Source organism: Mytilus galloprovincialis, chromosome 10, assembly GCF_965363235.1.
Source record: "Mytilus galloprovincialis chromosome 10, xbMytGall1.hap1.1, whole genome shotgun sequence".
NCBI lineage: Eukaryota > Metazoa > Mollusca > Bivalvia > Mytilida > Mytilidae > Mytilus > Mytilus galloprovincialis.
Window position 1 is genome coordinate 78,150,726 of NC_134847.1, and position 24,006 is coordinate 78,174,731.

At 31.1% G+C, this 24,006-nt stretch overlaps 3 protein-coding genes across 3 annotated transcripts; 2 read left to right on the forward strand and 1 right to left on the reverse strand.

Annotated features, from left to right (window-relative positions):
• Nucleotides 1–783: 783 nt before the first annotated feature.
• On the forward strand, nt 784–15,622 carry LOC143048456 (uncharacterized). Its single transcript, XM_076222143.1, has 5 exons — nt 784–1,286; nt 4,615–4,767; nt 5,584–5,719; nt 7,129–7,458; nt 10,010–15,622. Exons 1-5 carry the CDS (start codon nt 883–885, stop codon nt 10,184–10,186), a joined length of 1,200 nt encoding a protein of 399 aa, XP_076078258.1. The 5' UTR covers nt 784–882; the 3' UTR covers nt 10,187–15,622.
• A 1,025-nt stretch (nt 15,623–16,647) lies between these two features.
• On the reverse strand, nt 16,648–19,754 carry LOC143048457 (uncharacterized). Its single transcript, XM_076222144.1, has 5 exons — nt 19,672–19,754; nt 19,207–19,355; nt 18,733–18,828; nt 18,138–18,320; nt 16,648–17,060 (listed from the first exon to the last, which is right to left on the reverse strand). Exons 1-5 carry the CDS (start codon nt 19,672–19,674, stop codon nt 16,772–16,774), a joined length of 720 nt encoding a protein of 239 aa, XP_076078259.1. The 5' UTR covers nt 19,675–19,754; the 3' UTR covers nt 16,648–16,771.
• Nucleotides 19,755–19,825: 71 nt separating this feature from the next.
• Nucleotides 19,826–23,169, forward strand: LOC143048458 (uncharacterized). Its single transcript, XM_076222145.1, has 5 exons — nt 19,826–19,962; nt 21,308–21,444; nt 21,937–22,038; nt 22,223–22,399; nt 22,805–23,169. Exons 2-5 carry the CDS (start codon nt 21,308–21,310, stop codon nt 23,028–23,030), a joined length of 642 nt encoding a protein of 213 aa, XP_076078260.1. The 5' UTR covers nt 19,826–19,962; the 3' UTR covers nt 23,031–23,169.
• Nucleotides 23,170–24,006: the final 837 nt, after the last annotated feature.

The following is a 24,006-nucleotide window of genomic DNA, read 5'->3' on the forward strand; positions in this document are numbered from 1 at the left end:
TGTTTTGAAAAAAAAAAATATTTTGTTAATTTTGGAAAAATAGATTTTTTTATTTTTGATTTTGCCGGTTGTCGCAAAACTTTACCACCAGCTTAACAGGGGTTGGGTGCTATTTATGTAACGGTTTATTTCTTCCTCTGAGATATTTTATCCTGGGGATAATTTGTCCCATTTATTTTTTTCAAGACCGTGATGTTATTTCACAGGTAGACTTTTTCCAGAGGAGTGAAAATGTATCTGTGTTATGCGGATAGTATGTACCAGTATATATTATCCGTTGCATATTTCACAGAACTTGTGAAATAGAGTCCCATTAACTATTATGCATGGTACTCGCAATCAATATATATACCCTGAGACTACTATAACACGTTATAGTAGTCTCATGCAGATATACCTGACTATAATGATAATTTTTTCAAAAAGGTAGAACAAATTTTCATAATTTATCAATCAAAGGGTAGTAATTATGAGTAATTTTTATTTTAAAGATAATATTATATTCCTGAATCTATTTCATAGTGATATTTTTCCTTGAATCTTATTTTTTATATTCATTTTAATATATATAAAAAGATGACTTAAAATATGATTTAATTAGACAGATAACCCTGGTACCTAACCAATAAGATTGCAAGATACTTGATTTATAAGAAGCAATTTCCATCCTACCTATTAGCCAACATATTTTTTTCAACAATATTAATTTCGGAACCCCTTTTTGTGAATTTTTCCATTCCGGATTCTTAACTTCTCCATTTTCAGTTTTGTTTATTTTAGTCTTCCTCTTTCAAACTCTTAATAATACGATATTTTGTGGAAAATTATTATGCACTTAAGAGACATCAATCAACCGCGATCGCTATGAAAATTTAATAGAAAATGAATATGACATCTGAATCGCTGTCCTGTTCATCAGCGTATTCATCTGAGGAAAGCGAAACATCTTCGTCAGCCTGCAGACGGAGACGAAGAATTAGCAGTTGTCAGATCACCCACAAGTCACCATTAAATAAAACCGTATCAAAATGGGAACGATTACACGTACAACACCATCTAAAAATTCAATATGCCTCAACATACACAGAACAACCGCTAGATTTAATTACTAAGGTAGCAGGCGAGGTATCCCCATTTAGCAAAGAACAAGATGAATACATCAAATTTGTAAACAAGTATTTGTTGTTCAGCATGCCATTGACTTCCTTCCATCATCAGAGTAAAATAGTTGCAGATTCACTCAGCACATGTGAAAATGATATAAAAGAACTTGAAGAAAGAGACAAGTGAGCAATATAAAATAAAATAGAAAAACATTGTTTTTTACAGTTGACACATGTCATTGATATCTGATTATCAGGGGTTAAAAAGTGTACAACATGTGCACAGTTCTCTAGCTACAATGTATATTTTTCTAGTATTATTCTATACTACATTTATTTACTAGTATTACAGTTGGATGCAAACCAAGCATTACATGTAGACGGGCGGTTACATTGTGCACTTCATGTAAACACCACGTTAACCATGTTAACTCTGCATTATCTATGAAAATTCATGAGAAATAAAAAGTAAACAATTGTTTACTTTAGCATTTACATCTGTGTTATCAGGAAAACATTGCGTCTTCTGATTTTGTAAAGAGCAAACAGGAATTAACTTCCCTGTTAACGAGCAAAAAGTGCAACTTCTATTGTTCTAAAAAAAAGAGGTGCATCAACAGAGACATGACAGATTGTCATCCTATCCTGGAAACACTGACCTAACATATCACTAGTCCAAATAATTATGGCGTCTTGAAAGGCTGTTATATATGTTTTTTTATGCCTAACATCAAGGCTTCAAAGTAAAAGTTTAAAAAAGCTTTCCAAGACATCATAATTATTTGGACTAACATATCAGGATTGATATTCACTGTATAGAATTCAACATTGAGTAAAACCATAGCACAGTCAGCTATAAAAGGCCCAAAGTGACAAAATGTCAAACAATTCAAACAAGAAAACTAATCATGCTAATGGCCAAACTAATCATGATGATCATGCTAATGGCCTACATTGCCTATAAATGTATGTACAAAAAATGAACAAAAAACCAATATGTACATGATGTACAAGATAAAAAAAAAAAAAAAGATGTGGTAAAATTGCCAATGAGATAACTCTCTACAAGAGACCAAATTAAACAATTATTAACAGCTGTAGGTCACCGTACGGTTTTAACAATGAGCAAAGCCCAAACCGCATAGTCGGGTTTAATTATATAATTGGCCATGAAATCTCAAATGTAAAATAATTCAAACAAGAAAACTTTATTTAGAATTAATGTAGATTTTACGCCGCAACAAACAAAAACCACTGCATCCTGACTTGGGACAGAGTCCGACAGACACATACATACATGATAATTTGATTGGGTTCACATGTTAGGGGGATCACAACTTGCCCCTAACCTGGACTATGCAGTTGGGTTTCAAAGTTAGTAAACCTTTAAAATACTTGACTCTCTCCCGTTAGCAGCAGATTTATATATATTAACCTTTATTGTAAAAGAATTGCCAGCATAGTTTCTGTTGTCAGAGTAACTCAATTAGGGAATGTTATCTAATGTTGGTCCTACATGTATCATCATGATCACGCCTTTTGTTAGGAATTTATATATATAATCATTGATAATGTCATTTTCAATGTAAACAAAGCATTAAAAACATATTTAGAAATCAATGTACACCTTAAACATTGTTAAAAACAACAAATACATGTATATAAATACAAAGTCTGCTTAATACAAATCTGCCTTATTGATCAAAGGTGAGTATCCCCAGAGAACTATTCAAACCCTATGTTTGATAAGCTCTTGACTCGTTTTATCACGAACAATGTACACAAACTAAACAAATTCAAAATGTTCTTCCTCCTATTTCTTTTGGTATTCAGATACATTTTGTATACACATTTGCCAGAAATCATATGACTTACAACATGGCACCATCCATCAATAGAATACACATGTAGGAACAGGGCACTGCCCAAGCTCATTTGTTTAATTTTTTTTAGCAGATTTGAGTTTATTAGTATATCATAAAATTGAGAATGGAAATGGGGAATGTGCCAAAGAGACAACAACCCGACCATAGAAAAAAACAACAGCAGAAGGTCACCAACAGGTCTTCAATGTAGCGAGAAATTCCCGCACCCGGAGGCGTCCTTCAACTGGCCCCTAAACAAATATATACTAGTTCAGTGATAATGAACGCCATACTAATTTCCAAATTGTACACAAGATGGTGACAAGGGAACGTCACCATCTAAAAATGGATAATTAACGATAGGAAATGAAAAATCATCTCTTTTATCATAAATTTTAGTATTCAGCTTTCCGTTAGTGATATAGATATCAAGATCGAGGAAAGGGCAGTGGTCATTGTTAGTATTAGCTTTATTTAAAGTAAGTTCAACAGGATAAATTTCTTTATTATACATACTGAAGTCGTCATTATTGAGAGCCAAAATATCATCCAAATATCTAAAAGTATTATTAAATTTGTTTATAAGATGTTGTTTCGATGGGTCTTTGTTTATTTTTGTCATAAATTGTAACTCATAGCAATACAAAAACAGGTCCGCAATAAGTGGTGCACAGTTAGTCCCCATTGGAATTCTGATAATCTGACGATATACGGAATCCCCAAAGCGAACAAAAATGTTATCTAGTAAAAATTCAAGGGCATATATAGTATCAAAGCATGTCCAATTGACATAGTTTTTTTGTTTATTGCTACTAAAAAATGACCTCAAAGAGTTTGAACATATATATTCACATTCTGACTTTTTAAATGCCCATTTAATTAGGTGTGTGAATTTTTTCTTAATGAGAATGTAAGGCAATGTGGTATACAGGGTAGAAAAATCAAAACTTTGAACAGATTTAAAATCACCAATATAAGCATGCAATTTATCAAGTACTTTCAAATGTTCAACGAGTTCTTGACACTCCAAAAGTAATTAATTCCACTATTTTCGAAGGCCTTATTTGAACAATTTATTATCAGGTTTTTAATTGTACCAAGTGTGCTGGTAAGAAGAATAGACAATTTAGTAGTGGAACAAGGGCTTGAAGACGAAATAAATCTATATTTGTAAGGTGTTTTGTGTAGCTTCGGAAGCCAGTGTACATATAGGTTATTATATTTATAAGAAATAATTTAGATAATATTTTTTTTTTAAATACCTTACAACATGGTACAATTTTCATTTTTATCTACCTGTCTGTAGCCTGTTCACTAAAATAAAATATAAAGTAGTAATGATGTCATTTCTCTGCTTTTAAGTCAGATGATGAGATCAGTGAAACAATCATGACAATGATGTTTCAAAATTTAATTTATGTATATACAATGTCTTTTTTTTATTTACAAATGTTCATCTTCATTTTATGGGATTGATATAAATTAACAATGTATGGTCTTACATGTATATCAATTAATCATGTTAATGCATATAAGAACATCATGAACATACAAATATTATACCAGCAGAGGGTTTTAGGTTTTTACATGTGAACATGTATGAAAGTAGACAGAACAGATGATTTTTACTTATTATTTTGTTTCAGATCCTGGTGGGTTTTAAAGTTAAAGGTATTTGTTGCAGGAATTAGAGCTCTTTTAGAAGATGTAAAAGACTACAGAAGGAAAAACCATCCATGTGAGGATTTTTGTACCAGCTTTGTTGGAGTCTTTGCAGACCTATGTTGTTTGAGAGTACAGTAAGTTATATGGATAAAAAATACTGTTTTGGCTACCTTATAAATAAATTTTGTAAAATTTTGTTATGTACATGTACCCTTGTATTACTACTAGGCTACATGCATATGTATAAAAGGAGATGTCGGGAGTATATCATATATGTCCATGAGACAGTGGACCTTGTTTGTCTTGTGATCACTAGATTTTCAACAGTGAGGTTGTAAGTTCAAGCTATGCACCTTGCAGGTTCTTAAACTCCAACCTTAATTGATTAAGATTGTCAAATTTCCTTTCAAAGGTCACAGTGCTGTCATGGCAATTTGTCTGCAGTCTCTTCCAATAAAAACTGACCACCACAAAATAGCTTTTCAAATAGTGCTGAAGATAGTGTTACTCACCAATCAACAATGATCAATCAATGAGACAACAACACAATGAACAAAAACATCGACAGATAATAAAGATATTTTACATGTCTTGATAATCATGATTATGCTGAAACCACTTCTAACATCTAATTTGACATGATTAAAACATAGGAAAAAGAATTAAGGGCATAAAATGGTATACCTGTATTTAAACTTTTTATCATGAAAATAATTAAAATGGCTGGAAAATGACTGTGATATTAGCTTATCATTTTAGGGTACATGGGATGGAGGGTAGTATTTGCATGAACAAAATCTGTTATGTGAAAATATATCAATGAATATTGCTTGTAAATACGAGGATTCGTCTCTTGTCTCTAGTTTTAAACCACTTATTTACATTCAGTCCAGGAACCAGTTAAGTAATATGGCTCAAACATTTGTCTTCAATTGTATTTTTATTTTCAGATACTGTAAAGGGGTTCGTCATATTGTTATGGAAAATTTACAAGATATAAAACAAGTTACCTCAGAACCAGATATTCGCCTGTTTAAATGTGGACTTGATCATGAATTTTCAAAGGTCATGGTATCTGTTGTAAAGGTACAGATATACATTGCAACTGTTGGGTAAACTATACAGAGTACCAATTAAATACAATATCTACATGTGTTTTTTTCTATATGCATGATTAACCAACAGGTATTCTTTGAAAATTCACTAAAAGATAATAAATACTTATTATTCTAAGATTTTGAAGCCTTTAAAGGATATACCAACAGAAAACATTGAGCAATTTTTCTGAGATTGCTTATTTTGATATTTGAAAAAAAAATTGCACTTTTGGCTTGCAAATGTTTCATTTAGCAGTATGTCGACTGAGCATGCATGAAAGCATATAAGACACGGATTGAAAACAGTCTCGGAATTTGGATATTTTCTCAAAAATTGGAGTTTTCTGTGGGAAAAAAATGTTTCAAAGACAAATTTAGAAGTACAAAACACTACATACTACATTTATGATTCATTTATATGTCATATCAAAAATATTTACATCATGGTTAGTTTCAGAGGAGTTGAGGCTCTTTCTTTAGTAAAATTGAAAATGGAAATGGGGAATATAGATTCTATATAAGTAGTATAGATCATGTAGATTGTAAGTTAAATTCTCTTGGTACATGTACATTCCTGCAGAAATCTATTTATTGTTAGAGAATATATAATTCCAGCATTTTCTTCTCTAAATTAAATTTAATTCTAAATTAAATTGAATTTAGACAGATATTTACTCAGTTTGGCCATAAACTGTAATTCATAACAATCTGCTAATATTTGGACAAGATTGGCACTCATAGGGATGCTTACAATTGATAAAATTTATTTATTTTCTCCCTGGTTTTACTCCTACAAAAACAAAGCTTTTCTTTACTAAATATCGTAGGCAAAAAACAAACACAGTATAGGGCTGTGCATTCGCTACAAGATAACATAATTATATAAAATTAACCATACATAAATTCATCAAATTTCATTATACACAAGTAGATACAATGTAGGGAAAGAGAATATAACATAAATGCTGGTTATATGGGGTGGGAGGATGGAGAAAAGTATACCAAACTTACTTTGCCCTTACTGTCTCGTAACGAAGGTTGGACAAGCACGTCTTAGATTTTCATTTTATGCTGACCACAAAAATGGTTCGTGCAGGAAGGAATTCAATGGGTTTACTCTAGGTCTATCTCATTTTAATATCGAAAGACAGTTATATAAAACATAGGAACATAAAGTAATGTAACTCTTAGATAAGGTCAAGGAGATAACGTACAGCTTTAGTCGTCTCATCACAGTTCCAGTACATTTTGAATTACTTACATGTATAGTACTACAATAACCCAAATACATTTTCAGTATAGAATGCTTTATTTAAGTTACATGTTTATAAGCCCTTTATTTCTAATTTCAGCCTTACAAAATATTTGTCCTGTATGTATATAATACTTTTTTTACAGGTAAAACCAGATTTAACCTACAACCCAGTCATTCCTTCAGGTAAAGCTAAGAAAAGAAGAAAGACATTTAGAGAAAGATCAAGACACTCAGGATTTAGCAGTGAAAATGTACATTCAAAATGTTCTACCTCAAGCATGGACACGTTAGAATCTGTTGATACAGAAGAGTTATCTATAAAAGTAGACTTAAATGATAGAGTTCTGGGTCAGCATGCAGGAGAATTGTTATTAGATTTGAACAACAAACACAAAGGAGATGAAAAACAACATTTAGAAGAAGAACTAAAAAAGAATCTAACAATGACTGGCATGATTGTTGATGGAACTAGGGTAAGTTGTACAAGTGTTTTGCATTTGCTCCGATCTGCATTTCATTACGTCCATCTGCATTTTATTTGCGCCGATATTTTTAAAGGTAAATTACAGGTAAATACAGGTGAATAGATATAATAAGATGTGGTATGAGTGCCAATGAGACAACTCTTCATCCCAGTCTTTAAAGGCCTACTAGATACATCTCAAGACTTTTTCCTTGACCATACCCGTAGTTCTTCAGCCTCAGTCTTTCTGTCAACTGCCATATGGTTATGTTCTTTCTGTGTAATGATAGTAGTCTCCCATCAGAATTCGTTGTGCCTCTGGCTTTACACGATTTGGTGGTACATCGGTAAGATATGTTATTGTTCAGGACACTTGCCTTTCGATATGTGTGGCCGTCAATGATAAAAGAAACGACTCCTTGGGTTGTTTAAGTGAACAATATGTCCATCGTGTAACAACGAAGTTCTAGAACAATGTGAATCAAAACAAACTTAAAAATGGTTTACTGTTATAAATAGTTACTTGGATGGAGAGTTGTCTCGTTGGCAACATCTTGAACTTCCTATAGCTATATCTATTAAACATAAGTGAACAATGTTGATAACCAGATTTACCAATATACCCTCAAAGTATAGTACATGTAAAAGTATTAACTTGCCTGTAAATCCAAATAGGAGAAATTATAAAATCGGCGCAAATGAAAAAAATGAAATCAGGGCAAATAAAAGAATGAAAATTTTCAAAATTGGCGCAAATGTCATACGCCCAGTTGTACAGATGTTCAAATTGAATATAGTACTGAACAAACATGAATTATTTGCAACTAGACCTTAGCAATCAACAATCAATCAATTAAATTAATCAAAACTTGTTAGGTTAGAGTCATTGTTTGACTTATTTCTTGTCAACACATGATGATTGATACTTATATTTAATGTTTTCTCAATATTCTTTTTTTCCAATGGTAAGAATAGTTTTAGAATGATTGAAAAAAATTATAATTCCACAGTGAACCATGTCTGGTAAAATTAAAAACAAGAACAATCTTTAAAAAAAGATATCCGACATATTTAAATTTGAGAATTATGTTTAAAACTATCATTTCGATAACCTTCAGAAGCACAATGACTTAATGATGCAGGACCTCTTTAATTAAATCTCCATCTGTATGTAACTACATACCTTCAACAATGCTCTAACTATCTAAAAATCAATGAATTACCAACAAAAGAACGTTACAAATTGTTTTATGAATATTCCGATTATATTTAAATAAGTGATTTTCCATTTAAATAACGTTTTCTCTGTTTGTGTTCAGTTTTCTCGGTCCTCGTATCTTTCTGTTTACATTCACCAAAACCCCGCGGAAATCTCACATGCGTAGGTGCGTTCTAAAAGTCATGTACTTTCTTACAACAAAGTTTACATTAAAAATTATATAATTGTCCCGAATAAACAGCTGCCATGGATGCAAAGAGCTATTGGAGAAACAATTATTTTAAAAATATAAATCTTTGTGAGATCTAGTTCAAATGTTTATAGTTTTTCACTTGCTTTTCATCACGATATAATTAAAGAGACGTTTTTTCAAACACAACCAATTCACCCACCATGACAGCATTTTGTCCAATCACAGAAAAGATTTTCGAGCATGCATATTCTGTTGCCATAGTTAAGCGTCCTTAAGTTCAAAGGGCACAAACCGAAACGAATACCGACTACGTCGGAAAAATTACTCAGCATACAGGAGGCAATTCTTCATTTTTATTTATTTATAATTTTATAGTACTGTACCACAATTGTCTTATTGTAAGTCAAGAGCAAGAAGATTAAATTTGACTTTATACATATTATTACTACAAATCAAATGATTTCAATGAAAGAAGCTGTTAAAACCAGAGTCTGTAGGCTAATGAATTGATCAGTTAATGTAATTATTTAAAGTGGAGTCCCAAATGTCTGTGCCGCCAGTGATATTGGGTATTACCTGATTATGCATATCGGCAAAGTTACACAAATAGAATTGTTCTTGTATATTGTTTAAGTATTCATAATTGGGACAGAAAGATTAAAATTGTTAACTTCAAGAGTAAATTTATAACAACAATCCAACAACTAACCATATTTAGCCAATTTCAATTAAAAAAATTACATCATCAGATAAAATTTGTTTTATTTAAATCAAATTTTAATCAGATTAAAATGAATTTTACTCTGCATCCTTGTACTATGTTTTGTTCAAATTCACCTTAATCATGTTAATTTTGTACTATAAACTTTTCCATTATTAAAAAAAAATCTTTTTTTTGAAGGCATGCTCTAACTCACTGGACATTTGATGAATTCTCTGAATGAGGATTTCCCTAATTTTTTACATTTATTACACAAAATCTTAAAGATGAAACCATACATGCAAAATATGAAAAAAAAAGTATGTAATGAATTGTTTTCACACAATATTATCTGATTAATGGTTTTATCAGTTTAATAAAGAGAAGTCGTAACTGTGCGGATACACCAAACTCCACCATAATATTTTTATTTAATTTATATTTTTCAGGTTTTCTTTACATTACTCGAAATGACAAGAAAACATTACCAGAAACTTAAAGATAATGAAGATCTTGACATAGATGATAAGGCTATAATATACTATTCAAATCCTAAAGATATTCTTATGGAACCAGAACGCAGAACGTTAATCAAAGATTTTATGTCACTAAATAATATTCAATAATATTATGTGTTTCTCTAGTCAATAATAGTGATATTCATGCTATAACCATGGTAAGGAAGAATGTAAATACATTTATATTCGTTGTTTTTGCATCTTTTATTACTGTTGATTTTTTTGTGGATACCAATTTTCATGTAATGAAGGAAAATTGTATTTTGATGGGTATTTGATTTCCTGGTTTTCCCAAAGCCTGTTTATTTTATATACCAATAGACTTAAGTCTGCACATAATAAAATAAAAATTAAAATCCATAAATAATGAATCCACAGTAACTTTAATTGAATGTTTTAGGTGACTAACATGGACATGGTCATTAGATTTTAAGCCTAGGCTACAAGGTGACTAAAATGGACATGGTCATTATATTTTAAGCCTAGGCTACAAGTTCTTTACTTGAGTTTTCTGATATTATTATTATTACAGTTTAAAATTCATAATGATTTTATTCAATAATTATTAACAAACCTTGTAGTCAGTGTTTTTTTTTTATTTTATGATTTACTGTGACTTGACTATGGGTTTTACTGTTCAACCTGATTGTAATATTGACAATACATTAGGGGCATTTGAATTGACATTTGTAAGATTTAAATCTACCTTGATGCTACCTGTAAAGATTTTTATTGGCCTAACCAAAACTTTCAGCATGCTTTTTTCCTGAAGTTTTTCTTAACCTACGATTATTCTTTAAAACAAATTGAAAGGGAAGAACATATTTTTGATCACTCATGTATTTTAATTTAGAGTCTACTTGGATGCAGTCCTTCATTTAGACATTTGTTTTTACACTTATTGACATGTTCCTTGTACAAATTGTATAAGCATATTCATAATGAAATATCAGAATCCTACACAACAGCCTGTGTGGATTTTGCTTTTTCCACCTGCCCACCATAGGCAGTCCACCCGTGCCCACTCTAGCTATAATCTGAATGAAATGAACTTTTTTATACGACCGCAAAAATTTTAATTTTTTGGTCGTATATTACTATCACGTAGGCGTCGTCGTCCTGCGTCGTCGTCGTCGTCCGAATACTTTTAGTTTTCGCACTCTAACTTTAGTAAAAGTGAATAGAAATCAATGAAATTTTAACACAAGGTTTATGACCACAAAAGGAAGGTTGGGATTGATTTTGGGAGTTTTGGTCCCAACATTTTAGGAATTAGGGGCCAAAAAGGGCCCAAATAAGCATTTTCTTGGTTTTGGCACTATGACTTTAGTTTAAGTGAATAGAAATCTATGAAATTTTGACACAAGGTTTATGACCACAAAAGAACGGTTGGGATTGATTTTGGGAGTTTTGGTTCCAACAGTTTAGGAATTAAGGGCCAAAAAAGGGCCCAAATAAGCATTATTCTTGGTTTTCGCACAATAACTTTAGTATAAGTATATAGAAACCAATGAAATTTAAACACAAGGTTTATGACCACAAAAGGAAGGTTGGGATTGATTTTTGGAGTTGAGGTCACAACAGTTTATGAATTAGGGGCCAAAAAGGGGCCCAAATAAGCATTATTTTTGGTTTTTGCACCATAACTTTAGTATAAGTAAATAGAAATCTATGAAATTTAAACACAAGGTTTATGACCATAAAAGGAATGTTGGGTTTGATTTTGGGAGTTTTGGTCCCAACAGTTTAGGAATAAGGGGCCCAAAGGGTCCAAAATTGAACTTTGTGTGATTTCATCAAAAATTGAATAATTGGGGTTCTTTGATATGCCGAATCTAACTATGTATGTAGATTCTTAATTTTTGGTCCCGTTTTCAAATTGGTCTACATTAAGGTCCAAAGGGTCCAAAATTAAACTTTGTTTGATTTTAACAAAAATTGAATCCTTGGGGTTCTTTGATATGCTGAATTTAAAAATGTACTTAGATTTTTGTCGAGCCTGCAACTTTTGTTGCAGAAAGCTCGACATAGGGATAGTGATCCGGCGGCGGCTACGGCGGCGGCGGCGGCGTTAGCTAACTTCTTAAAAGCTTTATATTTTAGAAGGTGGAAGACCTGGATGCTTCATACTTTGTATATAGATGCCTCATGTTACGAAGTTTCCGTCAGTCACATGTCCAATGTCCTTGACCTCATTTTCATGGTTCAGTGACCACTTGAAAAAAAAGTTCAAATTTTTTGTAATGTTGAATTCTCTCTTATTATAAGTAATAGGATAACTATATTTGATATGTGCATGCTTGCAAGGTTCTCATGTCTGTCAGACAGTTTTCACTTGACCTCGACCTCATTTCATGGATCAGTGAACAAGGTTAAGTTTTGGTGGTCAAGTCCATATCTCAGATACTATAAGCAATAGGGCTAGTATATTCAGTGTATGGAAGGACTGTAAGGTGTACATGTCCAACTGGCAGGTGTCATCTGACCTTGACCTCATTTTCATGGTTCAGTGGTTATAGTTAAATTTTTGTGTTTTGGTCTGTTTTTCTCATACTATATGCAATAGGTCTACAATATTTGTTGTATGGAACGATAGTAAGGTGTACATGTCTAGCGGGCAGATGTCATGTGACCTTGACCTCATTTTCATGGTTCAGTGGTCAAAGTTAAATTTTTGTGTTTTGGTCTGTTTTTCTCATACTATATGCAATAGGTCTACTATATTTGTTGTATGGAACGATTGTAAGGTGTACATGTCTAGCGGGCAGATGTCAAGTGACCTTGACCTCATTTTCATGGTTCAGTGGTCATAGTTAAATTTTTGTGTTTTGGTCTGTTTTTCTCATACTATATGCAATAGGTCTACTATATTTGTTGTATGGAACGATTGTAAGGTGTACATGTCTAGCGGGCAGATGTCATGTGACCTTGACCACATTTTCATGGTTCAGTGGTCAAAGTTAAATTTTTGTGTTTTGGTCTGTTTTTCTCATACTATATGCAATAGGTCTACTATATTTGTTGTATGGAACTATTGTAAGGTGTACATGTCTAACGGGCAGATGTCATGTGACCTTGACCTCATTTTCATGGTTCAGTGGTCAAAGTTTTTATCTAATACTATATGCCATAGGTCAACTATATTTGGTGTATGGAAATATTTTATGATCTTTATGTCAGTCGCACAGGTTTTATTTGATCGTGACCTCATTTTCACGGTTCATTGCACAGTGTTAAGTTTTTGTGTTTTGGTCTATTTTTCTTAAACTATATAAGTAATAAGTCAACTATATATGTTGTATAGAAGCATTGTTAGCTGTACATGTCTGCCTGGCATGGTTCATCTGACCTTGACCTCATTTTCAAGGTTCATTGGGTCTATGTTTAGTTATCTTGGTTAATGTTAAGTTTATGTGACAGTTGTTATAAAGCTTAGCTTTATACTAAGGACTATCAACATAATATCAGTGATTAGTATAGAAGGCGAGACATTTCAGCGTGTGCACTCTTGTTAATAATTGGCCTAGTTTTCAAGTTTGTCCAAATGGGGGTCCAAAATTAAACTTTGTTTGATTTCATCAAAAATTGAATAAATGGGTTCTTTATATGCCAAATCTAACTGTGTATGTAGATTCTTAATTTTTGGTCCAGTTTTCAAATTGGTCTGCATTAAGGTCAAAAGGGTCCAAAATTAAACTAAGTTTGATTTTAACAAAAATTAAATTATTGGGCTTATTTGATATGCTTTATTTAAACATGTACTTTGATTTTTGATTATGGGCCCAGTTTTCAAGTTGGTCCAAATCAGGATTCCATATCAAGTATTGTGCAATAGCAAGAAATTTTCAATTGCACAGTATTGCACAATAGCAAGAAATATCTAATTGTACAATATTGTGCAATAGCAATTAATGTTCAATTGGAGTTATCTTTCTTTGTATAGAATAGAAGTTGATAATATATGTTGGAAATTTGCCAGACATGACTATGATGTCATTTTCTATTTTTATTTGCCAATAACTTTATGTAAATAACTTCATTGGAAATTTGCCAATATAAAATGTTGCTGATGAAGCTTTTTTTCCTTATCTTATCTAAAATGTTTTTAGATAATGTATGTTGGACATTTACCAGACATGACTATGATGTCATTTTCTATTTTTATTTGCCAATAACTTTATGTAAATAACTTCATTGGAAATTTGCCAATATAAAATGTTGCTGATGAAGTTTTTTTTTCCTTATCTTATCTAAAATATTTTTAGCTTAAAAGTCGTGTCCATACTTGTTCTCATTTCAGATTTCATAAATAAAAAGAAAAGTTCTTCAAACATTTTTTTGACAGGATTAATATTCAACAGCATAGTGAATTGCTCAAAGGCAAAAAAAAATTTAAGTTCATTAGACCACATTCATTCTGTGTCAGAAACCTATGCTGTGTCAACTATTTAATTTTAGATTTAAATAAGTTTGAAGAAGAAATATTTAATTGATTTGTAAAATCTTGACATTTGTTTTGTTTAAAAAAAAACCATATAATGTCCAAAATTTCATCACAATCCAAATTCAGAGCTGTATCATGCTTAAATGTTTTGTCCATACCTGCCCCAACTGTTCAGGGATCGACCTCTGCGGTCGTATAAAGCTGCGCCCTGTGGAGCACCTGGTTATTTACTCTAATATTGACACTGATATTTAACATCTTTTCCAGTATGCCATTTTCTTTATCTGAATTTTCCTAATTTTATGAAAGTTTTCAATTATTTGCTTTTTACTATACAACTAGATTTTCTCTCTATATCCATATTCTGTTTAATTTCCCATGGTATATATACATGATATATATCCCCCAACAACAGGTACAGAATTTTGCAATATTTGATTATTTCCATTATCATATTTTTAAATGATTATCATCACTTTACAAATATTTTGGATAAGTTTATTCATATATTTCCACTATATCACTTGATTTTGCTATGTCCACAGAGTTTTATTTCATATACATGTAATTATATGTTACAATCAAACAATATTAGATGTAGAACTTTATAATGATTATTTCCAATTTCACATTCACTTTATCCAACATAAGAATATTTTGAAATATTTTGCTTTTTCTTTTCACTTTTCACTTAAAAATTATTGTGTGCATTTATCATAGCAATTTTTTTAAGAATCATCAAAAATGCGAGTTTGATTATAACATTTTACGGAATATCTGCTTGCTGATATAAGTATCAAATATCACATTGCATATAGTCTCATTATTGTGATACTGACACATAATTTCAGGATTTACAGTGTTACAAAAGTCATTTCAAAGCTTTCTGTCTGTTTCGATTATAAATTAAAGTGAATGATCAAAAAGTCTCAAGAACATTTATCAAGTTATTCAAAAATATTATTGAGTTTCTGAAAATTTATAAATATAATTTTTGATACCCAGCTGTAGACTGTTAACATGGTATGATAGGTGCAGAAATTTATTTATGTATTGATATTAATGTTTTTAATAAATAAAATATTATTTTACTTTTCAAAGAGTTTTTTTGCTAGAGTTAAATGATCTTTTGCCATCTCTTTGCATTTGCTATCTGTCTATCATTAACAAATTTTTTGGAAAGTCCTAATAATTGGTTATCCCCATTAATAAATTTGATACTTTGTGTATTATTGCCACTCCCCTTTTCCCCTCCCCCTTCTCAGTGATGGTCTATTGACTGAAAACTTTTACAAATTATAGTTTGTGATATAGTCAATTGAATGGAAACCATCAATGGTAAATCAATGTTACTTGGTTAGAAGTTGTATTTATATTGGCACATCTTATTTTCAATGCTTAGGTCATTTTCAAGAAAACCACTATTGGTAGAGCTATAGGTCAGTGATATTTAGTTTGCAGTTGCATTAGCATTGGCTCATCTTATTTCCATGAACATTAGTTTACCTTGCCCTCTCATTCATAGTATATTGACATTAAAACCTTAGCATATTTTACATGTTTTTTTTTAGTCTGGTCCGTATAACACAAACCACTTTACCTTAACAGGAACTTTAGTTGTGGAAGTTGGTTACTGTTTTTTAAACTTTCCTTTTTGTTTTTGATTATTGGCTTTAGCATAATCAAGTCGTTCTTGTATTGTTTCACATTTTTAATGCCAGTTGGGCTTTGTATAGGTTTCTATATGGTATAATTTAGTATAGTGTTGAAGACTGTCGACCTGACATTGATTAAATTCTTATCAACGTGTCTAGTGGATAGTTGATGCTGGCAATGATACCACATCTTCTTTTATGGGAACTCCATACATACAAAAACATCAGTGAATCAATCATTTCTGTTAATCATTTGATTTAAGTGTCATTATATCGAAATTTCCAGTTTCAAGTGTCTAGACAACATACATGTTAAAAAGATTATATCACCAGAGGGCTACAATGGACACATTTCTTAACCAATTAAAACAATACGAGACTACATATGGACGTACTATTTATGGATTAAAATAACAGTTTAAGTGTTTGTATGGTGATGAAATGTATGTTTGAGGCTTCAACGAATGAAATTATAATAGCTTAATTTATTCACATACTCATACATATTTACATAAATATAACAACAAAACTAATTCACATAGGAGAAACATTGTATAAATAAATATCACAGTCAGCTACACAGTCTTCGGATTTTCAAAAGAAGCCTGGATTTATTCTCACTATTGATTTTGGTCTAATTTCTTGAACGTGTACGGGTCCCTGTCTCATCCCATGATTGTTAAATGGTCCTGGAACTTCCCCTGTTAAACACTTGACTTTAACACAGCTACATGCTGTTGATACTTTTTCTTTGTAGTACTGCAGTCCTGTTAATGGACAGTCAATGAGCATGGTTCTATACACAAAATTTGTTGGTCTACAAAAATATTCCTTGAACACCCCATAGTCAAATCTACAGTAGTTGTTCTTTTTTCTTTCATCTCTGAAAAATCAAAGGTTAACTTTCAATTAATAAAATGTTGATAACATAAATGAAAGAATTAATCAATTAAATAAATAAAACAAATGAGATTGTGTTGCAAATAAAATACACGGTTTGAGTATATATTAATACATAAAAGGGTAACAGCCAACAGCAATTAGTGTTATGAATAAAACGAACTTGTGCAGGATTATTCTGAATTTTGTTGAATAGTTTTCATTGCATCTACAACTGCAATGTTTAGAAACACAATACCGAGTAAAATAATAGATAAAACATTTTTTTATGGGGGGAGGGGGTATTACACTAGGAATACGAAAGAAATTTTCACATCAATGGTTATGGAAGACATTGTGGGTGTCATGTATTTTCTATCTGTCTATCATTAACAGATGCATCTACAACTGCAATGTTTATAAGACACAATACCGAGTAAAATAATAGATAAAACATTTTTTTATGGGGGGAGGGGGTATTACACTGGGAATACGAAAGAAATTTTCACATCAATGGTTATGGAAGACATTGTGGGTGTCATGTAAAATACATCTTAAATATCGAAGATTAAAGTCGTATAATTGCCCAACCGACATAAGTTAAAATCACCTAAAAGGAACAACATATCAGACATACATTCTGATAATTTTAGTAGTAGACATAAATTAGCTCGAGACGTTAAGTCAGAGTAAGACATGTTTACGACTAAAAACGGGCGGTAGGCAGGTATGATAACTAAGTACTACAAAACATCTGCCCTTGAAAAGATTTTGGAAAATAATAAATACTCTTTTAAGATTCTGCTAGTGTTAGGTCCTTAAAAAATATTCGAAGATATTAACAGACATTATTTTGTGGAAAAAAATCTTTTGATCTTAGACCTGAGCGTTAATTGAGCAAGCAAACTAAATTTGAGTGGACATCTGTGTATTAAATTGAACGACGAAAATTCATGCGTGCGTGTTTTAAATCTGCAATCAAAGAATATTATTACTGACTTTGTTTTCGCCCTTTAAAGTATTTATCAATGATTACGAAACTTGTTAATAAGGCGATGCCATACAGTTTATTTTATCTTACCCGTTGTAACAGTCTGTCCTGTATATTTTCTGTACATTTCTATCAGGCCCATTCAGTATGACCTGGCACACTTCAAAACCTTCTGCTACTCCAGTCAGTTCATGATACACAGTTTTGTTGATATATTCAATTGGTACTTTAACTTCACGACAAACAGGTTTCTTTACGTAATCTATCTTTTCTCTGAAAAATAATTACCAATGCAGATAAAAATGATTTGGTACCATTTCAAGCGTTCTTTTAGTTGATAATCAACAATAATCTATTCGTTCGAACAAAATGAAACTGTGATAAAAGAGGTTATGCGGTCATTGTATATTTCATCTTTTTTTGCCGTAATAATTTTGTTTAACAGTAGTAAGATATCTTCCCTAACAATGCTAAAATTATTATCTTAAATCAATCAAAAAATATTCTGTATTTATAAAAGCAGGTTAAATAAAAATTTAGAAAAAAACAACATTTAAATGAAGTTCCTGCCACGAAATTTTCTAATTGAGTTAACTATTTAGATTATATTTTTTTTCTTCTTTTTTTCATAATTCAAGCTATAACAGACCCCATACTACCTAACTGAAGATAAAATGATAATTACCCATATGGAGCAGGATCTCCTAAACACTCACTGCATGACTTGATATAGTGAATAAATGATCCATCACTCTGCGACAATTTTTGTCTCAATCCACGCCTTTAAAAAAGAGGACACATTAAATTGATTTCACAAAACAATTGATTAACTGTTCAACAGCATCAATCTATATTTGTGTATGCGTAGTTCAATTAAAATTATGTAGAATAAAACATTCCATATCAAAATATGGAAAGAGAATCTTCGAAGACAAATGTTACTCAGTTTTATTTCTCGATCTTCCTTTTATTACATTTTGTGTAATCATATTATTTCATGTATATTGTATATTAGTATTTGCATTGATAATTTGTCTTTACATATTTTAACCGTCATGCCATCTGATGGAACAACAAATCTAATCTTAAGCATTTTTTCAAGTTGAAGCTTCGCTTTATATAAGCTGATTTTAGGGTTATATACATGGTAACTACTTACATATCGAGAGGGGAATAGCCAGCAGGTTTATCACATATCCAGTTCCTGTGTGGCAGACACTGATCATACAGATACTTGTAGTTGTTACATACATTCATAGGTACACACGAAACATAGGCAATGATGGCACTAGTCAGTAGAAGTTGCAACTAAAAAAATATATTATAATTATTATTCCTAATTATATACAGAACTATATTAAAAAAATACATAGCAATCGGGCATTTAACATTTCAATTTGGTAAACCCCGGACATTTGAAATAATTAGAATTAGTTTGAACTTATATATTTAGTAAAATGATAAGACGCTTTCGACTAATTTCAACAAAAAATATTTGAATAATTTATCATACGTTACACACTAGCGTTTAGAAGTGCTATTTATTCAACAATTTTGTAAGATCAATTATTTTATTTTATCTTAAAAAGAAATGTATTCTATATAACGAAATGTATTTTCTTACCATTTTAAACCGTAGTCACTTTAAGCAAAATTAGGACGAATTGATATACATGGTCAAGTTTATTCTTTATATAGATAACTTGTTGACAACTACTGTCCATTGTTTTGACAAGTATGATGAATTAGCTTACGTACGCCTAGGACATTGTCCATGACGTTGGGTTTTTAGGTCATAGTAGAAGTTTATGGTCAGCGATTGGTCAGTATGTATATTTCCTTGTCACTGAAATTGTGTATATAAAGAAATCTGCTGCTGATGGCTAACAGAACATAGACGAGACATAAGTAAAAGGTAAACTTCAATCTCTTAATTAAATTTTAAGGCAAAAATTATGAAAAAAGTATAAAAATAAGATTTATACCATTACAGTTACTTAGTAAACTTTAATAAATGAATGAATGAATGAATGAATCTTTATTGCAGAAGCATAGACATGCTATGGCAAAATTAACAACATATATTACATAATATAAAACATGAATAGACAGCAGAGAACAATAGTATAATTCAATGACATGACATATAAAGTTATGAGACTATATTTGATCGTATATTCCATGCAGCTTTTACATAATTACATAATTTAATCGTAAGAGACTTACTAGAAGCTTGTAGTATATTTAGTAGTTTTCGATCATTAGGCCAAGAACAATAATACTTTGGTAAAAATTGGGTTCGTACAGATCTATAAGCTGGACAAACAAGAACAAAATGATATTCATCTTCAATAACACACATTTTACAACATTCACATAAACGATTTTCTCTAGAAATATTATTATAACGACCTACTTCAATATTTAACTTTAATGTTCCACTACGTAATTTTGTTAACAGACTAACATTATTGATATAAGAAAGATATTTTTCAATATAAAAAGTTAATTTAAATCTACAATAAAATGACAGTTTACTACACTCCTGAATAGAAGTTGACCAATTCTGCAAGTATTGATCTTTGATACGAGTTTTAATAGTATTTATACATATTGTGGTAGCATCTTGGTTTAACCATACATAGTTTAACCCAAGATCATATAATATATCTCGTATATTTGAGGCCCAGTTTACATAACCATTGATAGCATCGTCATACAAGAGTTTATACACATCATATACAACTTTGGGTTTATTTGTAATAATATGTAACCAATATTTCAATATTTTTTGTTTTCTAACAATAAAAAGAGGTAAATGGCCAAGTTCGCCATATAAAAAACATGTTGGTACATTTCGACCCAATTTTAACACAAATCTACAAAAACGATTATGAATAAGTTCGATATCTTTAGCACGATGGAAACCCCATATTTCTGATGCATAGCCTAAGACGGATCCGACCATACTGTCGAAAAGAAACATCTGTTCTTCTGGAGTGATAAAGAATTGTTTGAGAGAGTTCATTAAAGATGACATGGCTCTAGATCCTTGTTGATACATTACATAATTATTTCATCAAATTAAATCAGATATTGTATGTTATAATGAAGCAAATAAGCAATCTGATTTTCTCATTTCGATTACTGGAATGAAAAAAGTAAAATAACAAAACTAACGAATTATGCCACTATATCAGTTCACATAGCAAATAACACCATACTTTTTTTTATAAATAATGTTTCATTATTGTTTGTAGATGAGACAAAGTATATTTTTCCTCGCTATTTTGCCATGTGTGTTTGGAATATTTGGAAAGAAATGTATTGTTGATCCCATAGAAAACAGATGGCCGGATATGGGAAAGATATGTCATGATCCGTTAGAATACAATCAGTAAGCATACATTTTTATACAGTTGTTAGTATTGATGCATGAATTTAAAAATCTGTAAGAATTACTGAAAGCATGCGACTAGTTGTACCAGCATGAACAAATGATAGCTGATTTATTACGCAATTCTGCTCGCGTAACCACATCAAAAATTTCTTTAATTTTCAGATTTGTCCAATACGATGTATATTAATTCACCATAGTTATGTAAAGTTCCTGCTTAATTGCCTTATCCGGAAGCCTTGACTGCTAACAAATGTATTGCATACATTACATTTAATTCCTAACATTGAAAGGACACATTTCAAAACTTATCGTACGCATGCGATATTCTCTACTTGATTGTTAGGGTAATATCCAGTTGCAAATATTAAATGCATACTCAAGACAAAAAGATGATTTCTTGATTTCATACAGAAAAAGAGGGTTCGGAGTTCAGAAGTTCTAATGGCTGACGATTTCCTCTTATATGTGCTATATCTTTTTTTACTTCAGTATGGCCATAGAACAGGCTATATTAGACGACCAAGAAATCCAAATGTATTTAGAAGACGCCAGTAAAATATACCAACCAGCTGTTCCTTATGATGACCCACAGTAAGTATATTCTTCTTCATGTTTACATATTGTCACAAATAAATTTCAAATATCAAAGAAACGTCAGATTTAAATGAAATTCAAATAGTTAAAATGTAGATAACTTAACTTAGGCGTATTAAGAAAAAGAATTTAAGCAACCTTCTATTTTCATGACTAATATATTTCAAATTTTCTTTTATAGTATTTGTCCACTTGATATTGGAAATCCCAGTGGACCCCAGATTGTAGAATGTGGCAGTATATGTCCCAGCTCTTACACTAACCTTACAACAGTTTGGTATGAGTACGAACCAGGCAGGACAACCATGTGTAACGTTATTCGACCATGGCAGCAAATTGTTTATTATATGCAATGCGGGTAAGTTCAGTCAGAATTGAACACGTATGATCACAGTGAAATATTAATAGACTCTGAGTAGGAAATTGAGTTGATACTACCCTCTCCCCTCTCACACATACATTACTCAACCGTTTATGTTGTCCAACTAAATAAAGCAAAACAGTATCAATACAGTTTTTAAAAAACCAGGCACATAATAGATAAAAATTACACATACATGTTTATGCCAATATGTTTAGAAATGTGAATTCAATATGATACCTAGTTAACACTTTAGATTTTTATACTGCATATTATAAAAAATGTGTAATGAATTAGTTATACGGTATGTTTTCGTTCTAAGACAGAATGAGTACATTTTGAATATGGTCAATTTCAAGACTAATTGTTTTATTAAAGTGTCCAATGTTTATTTATTTTTAGAACCAAATATCCACTGGTTGATGGTATGGATAACTCATTCCAATGTGTCCCCGAAGATATCATAAGACGTAAAATAGCTGTATATTGTCCAAATATTGTACCACAATGTAGAAAAATGGATATTGACCTACCACAACACTGTGCTGCTAGCAAATTCCAATGTAGACAGAAAAAGATATCACAACAATCTAAATTAGACAATCTGTTTTCTTCTTTTGGTTGGTAAAAGTTATGGCGAGTATGTCATGACTCCACTAGACATTATTTGACAATAAGTTATATGTGATTTTTAAATAGATGCTTTTATTTTTGTTTTTTACGTATTTTATTTATTAATTTTGCAAAATAAAGTTTTTTTAAAAATACATCCTTGTTTGATTTATCAGCGTTTATTCTGATCAAACTTGCGAAACACTCATCATAGATACCAGGATTTAAAAATTTGACGTCAGACGCGTCATTGTCTTCAGAAAAATTCATCAGTGACGCTCCATCTTAAACAGGTCAAATAAAGTACGAAGAGCATTGATGATTCAAAATTTAAAAAAGGTTTTGCCAATTACAACTGGGGTAATATATTCCTTGGGACATTGTAAGCAAAACCTACAAAGCTATACAAACACACAAAAAAAAGATAGTAGAGTAACTAATGATATTTTAAACAAATAAATTCCTAGTATGCATTTAAATATATATTGGAGGCTTATTTTTCGAACATTTACTTATACATTTTTTTTGGATAATTTCGCCTTGTTTAGTAATGAGATACATGTTTTAGCAAGTGTTTTTGAATATTTATGAGGGATTTTGTCCGTCAGTTCATGGAACCGAAATAGCGACATGTGTTACAATTACATGCAGGTCTTTTCTTATAAAGTGCTCTTTGATGAAACACCATTTTGTAATAACTGTGTACCATGTAAATATGAGTTAAGGTATATTATAATAGTTATCAAAGGTACCAGGATTATAATTTAGTACGCCAGTCGCGCAATAATTCATATCGTCGTTAACAAGCTTTGTACCTTTGGACTTACTTTTGTACATACATAGCTTTTATATTGAAACTAATTATATCACAATTGTTCCTGATATAAACTTAACAAGGCCTTCACAGTGTCATAGTTATATTTAGTAAACAAATATCAATAAGTACCTTGTTTTTGTTTGCAATCGAAATACAACTAAAGGTAATATATGTA